General features: G+C 42.5%; 1 protein-coding gene across 3 annotated transcripts in view; it reads right to left on the bottom strand.

The window, feature by feature from the left end:
* The window catches only part of LOC116697403 (A disintegrin and metalloproteinase with thrombospondin motifs 2), a 105,604-nt gene that overhangs the window by 16,828 nt on the left and 83,057 nt on the right, over positions 1-5,719 (bottom strand). For all 3 annotated transcript variants that reach the window (XM_032528752.1, XM_032528753.1, XM_032528754.1), the window contains exons 5-6: positions 1,884-1,967; positions 13-169 (exon numbers count right to left, since the gene is read on the bottom strand). In XM_032528752.1, coding sequence (XP_032384643.1) covers positions 13-169; positions 1,884-1,967 — 241 coding nt within the window. The remainder of the gene's footprint in view (positions 1-12; positions 170-1,883; positions 1,968-5,719) is intronic.

Below are 5,719 nucleotides of genomic sequence, written 5' to 3'. Positions count from 1 at the left end.
GTCCTCCGTTACCCTGCATGCCCGTAGGGCCAAATTCCTGTCGTGTGAGGAAGATGGCGTGATCGTGATACTCGGTGTCCCCTGTGTCCTGCTTCTGCTGCAGGAAGGCCCAGCGACACACGTTCTCCAGACTCTGGGATGGGTTTCCCAGTTCAATCAGACTCATGGACTGAAAAGAGAGAGATGCATACAGGGAAAGAGAGAAGAGGGCGTAAAGATTATACAAAACAGGGAACTGAACCGGCTTCTTGTTACAGGTTTCAGTTCTGATACATTTACATACATTTGTATTCAACCCTGTAGGGGGCAGTGTCACAATATTGTATATTGTCAGCACATCTTGCAAATTGCTGAGGTGTACCACACATGCACGCACGCACGCACGCACGCACGCACAGAGTACTCACATTAATGAAGGATTTACGATCCTGTAATCTTGATGGCTTCAATAATGAATAGAATACTCAACACAGAGCTACCTATTAATGAGATATGCACTAATAGTAAAAAACATGTCCAATTACAGAATATTTACTCATGATTAACATCCTGATAGCAGCGATTCCTTCTATTCACCTTCATCTCTCATTCTCTTCCTCATTAGAGCTCCACTCGTCTCCCTCCCTACATTCTGCTTTACAAGTCTTTCCATTTCTCTTCTCCACTGCTTCCTTTTTGCCACGCTTTCTACATTTTCTCACCGTTTTCACACACTCAAAATGCACAGCTGATTCAAACAGTGTGTCATGTGAGTGTGCTACAGTAAAGACGTATGGCCTGCCTCTGCACAAACACACCTTAGACAGAGTGGACTGCTCAAGTGTGCTTCATCGTGTTCATCAGGTGCTTGTGTGTTTCAGTGTGATTCTTGTATTTGGAATGGTGTGTGCGTATTTGTGTGTGTGTGTGTGTGTGTGTGTGTGTGTGTGTGTGTGTAGATGCGCCCGTATTCAGGGTCACATAGCCAATCGGCAGGCTGTCTGGGTGCAGCGCAGTTGCCACGGTAATTGGGGATGATGGACAGCCAGAGCTTTGGCTGAAGCTGCATTGGGGCTGGCTCTGAATGACCAATGTAGGAGTGAGTGTGTGTGTGTGTGTGTGTGTGTGTGTCTGTGTCTGTGTGTTTCCAGGGCTCCACTGGGACTGTAGACATGTAGAGAGGAGAGGAAGAGATAAGGCTACAGCAGCATAAGTGTATCACAGAGTACCTATCCAGCAATAAAATTCCTTGTATCATCCTGTGGGGTAATCCCTAACCTTCTCCATTCCTGCATTCTCTTGCTTTATCTCTCCCTTTCCATCTCTTCCACTCTCTCTCTCTTCTTCTCTTCAGCACAGACAGGAAGATAGAGTTACAGTCAAGAAGAAAAGGATGCTACCCTCTTCGTCCGGTCTCTCCGTTTATGAATGAGGGAGGGCTATCATTGATTGTTTATCTTTGCCTGGACTTCCCATAATTCTGTGCTGCAGCCTACAGGGAGGAAGGCTGATTGCATAACAGGCAGTTTCTGTGTGCTTTGGTGCTGAACTGTGAAGGCGTGCGACTTGAAAACACTCCCCTGGGATGCTGCATGCTTTTAGTTCCTCTTTTGCTCAGTCCACTGGAATAACAGGCTCCGGGCATCAGTGCATGCTCATGAGTGCTTGTGTGTGTCTGTGTGTTTGTTTATGAGTGTGTGTGTGTGTGTGTGTGTGTGTGTGTGTGTGTGTGTGTACGACTTGGCTGTGCTTACTGTAGGTACTTAAAGTGATTGTATCAAAATCCTAGTATCAAAGATAGTGCTGACAGAGAGAGAGAGAGACAAAGCATTCACTTTTAAGGAAGTGCATCACAGTCGACTTTTCAGTGGAACTCAGGTCTCAGGTGTCTTGTCAGGTCTTACCTTGCCTTGGCACAGCATGATAATCCGCACCAGAACCACATTGATCTTTGCTCCCAAAGACTGGTCATGGTAGATCTCATTCACCTGGAGTCACACAGAAAGAAACAGGAGGGAACTCAAGTCTCAGCAGAGTAAAAGCAACATCTAATCTAATATCTAAATGATTTGTAAATTGTATCCAATAGCTTTATTAATGGTTAATACAGTAAATATGTTAATAATCCTTTATAGATCAGTTATAAGCCATTACAACATTCAAGTTGTTAAGTTGTGATGGTACTAATCCATGAATAAATGCTCATTTAAGTGCTTTGGGGTGGCTGTAGCCCAGTCCATAGGGAGTTGGATTGGGAACCGGAGGGTCTCTGGTTCAAGTCCACATATGGACCAAAGTATGGTGGTGGACTGGTAGCTGGAGAGGTGCCAGTTCACCTCCTGGGCACTACCAAGGTGCTCTTGAGGCACCGAACCCCCGACTGTTCAGGGTGTCTTTCCATGGGCAGCACCCCACTCTGACATCTCTCCATTTAGTGCATGTACATAATTTATGCATTTATAACTCAGGCCTGTGTGTAATAACAACAAGTAAATTGTAAAAAGAGTAAATTGTAAATTCCCCTTGTGGGGATAATACAGGATACATTATTATTATTATTATTAACCATGAATACAGTACTTAGAAATTATGAACCTAAATTATACTACCTGCAACACAGAGATTAGAAGAGAAAGGCCCCAAAAAGAGAGAAAAGGAAGTTGAGGAGAATGCAAGGAACTTCCCATGAGCACAGATGGAAAGGAGATGAAGGAAGATAGATGCAAAGAAAGGAAAGAGCCTAATGCAAGGAAACAAGGTAATGTGTGACAAGGGCGGTGCAGAGAGCATTACTCTGGCGAAAAACATATACAGACAGAGAGAGAGAGAGAGAGTGAGAGAGAGGGACTGACAGACAGGGACAGAGACAGAAACAGAGAAAGAGAGAGAGGTAAATTGGCGCAGGAGTTGAGGCCTGCTGTCCTCAGTGGCTGTGTGCGGTGCCTAATGAGGCAAAGGGATGTAAAAACAGACAGCCGTAATGAGATGGCTTATGGACACGCTGTGGAGAAAGAGACACACACACACACATACTGTACACACACACACGCACGCACGCACGCACGCACACACACAGAGGTACTGAGATGAAGAACAAAATTGCAGACACACACACACACCCAGCGAGAGAAGGTAGAGAGTGTAGGATTGCTACAGATAGAGACGGATAGAGGCAGAGGGAAAGAGACAAGAAGCTGAGCAGAGAGGGGAGAGGACAGGGAGCACAGACGAAAAATGAGGACATAGAACGAGCTTAGGGAGTGGAAACAAAGCATTCTTAGAAAACAAATGTAGCGTAGAACTGCAGGTTTTAAAGAAGAGAGTAACCTTACGCTCTGTGTAAAGTCAGAAATTCCATCCTTGTGTTCAAGAAAATCCAGTGCAGGGATTCTTCAAGTCAAAATCCTAATTTGGTAACCACAAACCGACTGGAATACATTTATTTGTTTACATTATGGCTGCAACTTAAAGGCTTAACAGCTTTACTTAATTTCCTGAAAATAAAGTAATGTTTAATTTTCACAATCAGGAACATCTGTTGTTGTAAATAATCAAATATACAAATTAACCTTCTGAAATTTTAAGTTGACAGCTGCCAGCATTCAAAGATAACTTACTAATGTAGCCAAATGTCTCTTAAATAACGTAAGTGGTTTCAGTGGAATCTGCATTTTATGTCAGAAGACCACGTGTTGGTTTTCCAAGCTGGAACACAAGGAATAATTGCTGTAATTAGTCTGTGACAGTACTGTAATCGGGACTTTTTAATCTTCAACTGTCAATGAAACAGTGCATTACATAAAAAAAGAAGAGAGTAATACTCAAGTAGTCAATGGTCACATCTTTACAAAACTTCAAGGCAAAACTGAGATTTGGCTGAGATTTGTCAAGTGATGCTTCTTGAGTAATTTTCTCAAATTTAAAAAGCTGAGATTCATTTTCCTGCCCAATCCCTGCGTAATTCCTCCAGGACTCTAACTGAAAAAAAACTAAAAGACTTTTCGTATTCCTATGAGGCTATTTATATTTATTTTTAAGATATAATATTGGGCATTTTTAGGCATTTATTGATAGGAGAGTTGAAGAAATGAAAGGGGGGAGAGAGGGCGGAATGACATGCAGCACAGGGCCACAGGTCGAAGTCAACCTCAATGTATGGGCGCCCGCTCTACCAACTGAGCTATCCGGGCACCCAAAATATTTCCGGGCGCACTTTTTATATTCCGGAGAGACTTTTTGTGCATTTGTAGTACAACTCTTCTCTGTCATACTCTGACATGCGCTGGACTTGCTAAAAAAACACCACAGTGGATTTATCGTTTTATTTAATTTATAGTCTGGAAAAAATATCTCATTTTGTGAGAAATATTCTACTAATCTGTAATAATGCATCATATTTTATAAATTGATTATATGTTTAGAATGTAAAATCCTAACAAGCAAAGTCACTGTAGCGGCCAGATCAAAGTAGTGAGGTAAAAACTACAATCTCTCCCTGTGAAATGTTATTAAGTTGAATTATAAAGTAGCATTAAATGGAAATAGGCAAATACAGTAAAAGTCATTTTAAATTGTACTTAAAAGTTAATTACACTTTCTACAACTGAATATAATATACGCACTATACAAAGTTCAGTGGCAACAACCGATGATGTAAAAATCAATGTCATTTAAAAAATAAATACTTTTAGTATTTCATAATAAGATTTAGTTCCTGAAAACAAGGAAAGAGGATGAGTTTAAGAGTCAACGACATGAGATAAGTTTTCTTTGAGCAACCTTCGGTTCCACATTTTGGATGCTCCTTTCACACATTAAAAAAGAGTTGCTAAGCAACCCCCAAACAAAGACAGAATGTTGTTGTCTTCTCTGTTTGACCCTGTCTGAGACTTTGTGTGTGTGTGTGTGTGTGTGTGTGTGTGTGTGTGTATGTGTGTCTGTTCATCTTGCCTATCTGACTGGCAACCGGCTGGTATTTCTGTCTCATTTGGTAACATTTGTCTCAGTCTCTCGTTATTTTTGCAGGCTGAAGTATAAGTGGCAATGACACATAGTCATCACAAGTAAATGACACATAATGAATGTGTGTGTGTGTGTAGCGGTGTTTGTCTGAGACGACATGGACACTTGGCTTGGTCAGTTCACATTTGGCCTGATTTAGTCTGTTTCCTTGACAACTGTTAAGCTAATTAGGGACAGTTGACTTCCAGGTGACCCTGACAATTCAAGGTCCACTCTAATGACAAACACATTGCCACACACACCCAGCCACACATACCCCGCCACACACACCCAGCAACACACACACACACCCAGCCACGCACACACGCACGCTCGCACGCACGCACACACGCAGCGGCTTAGTGTCCTTTCACTCCCCTAACTTTTGCTTGATGTCTCTCATGTACTTTAACACCTGCATACAGTTGGACACTTTACATCCAGATGCTTTACATTAGAGGACAGATGTGGCACGGCGATTCATAATCGCAAACACACCCACATATATACTGAAATGTGCTCACCCCTGCATGCACACATAAACACCCACAGTCACAACACACACAGAGTTCATTGTTAACAATTGTACAGGCATGTCTCTCATTAATGCTGCTGAAGGGCGACGCCAGGTGTCATTATTTACCACCCAGGCTATAGGTGTCCAAGGTAGACTGTGTGCGTGTGTGTGTCTGTGTGTGTATGTGGTAACTAATACAGGCCTAGAGGTCAGCAAGGCACA

The sequence above is a fragment of the Etheostoma spectabile genome, chromosome 10 (assembly GCF_008692095.1).
Source record: "Etheostoma spectabile isolate EspeVRDwgs_2016 chromosome 10, UIUC_Espe_1.0, whole genome shotgun sequence".
NCBI lineage: Eukaryota > Metazoa > Chordata > Actinopteri > Perciformes > Percidae > Etheostoma > Etheostoma spectabile.
The sequence above is the reverse complement of the archived record's forward strand: the minus strand, read 5'-3'. Positions and strand labels throughout refer to the sequence as shown.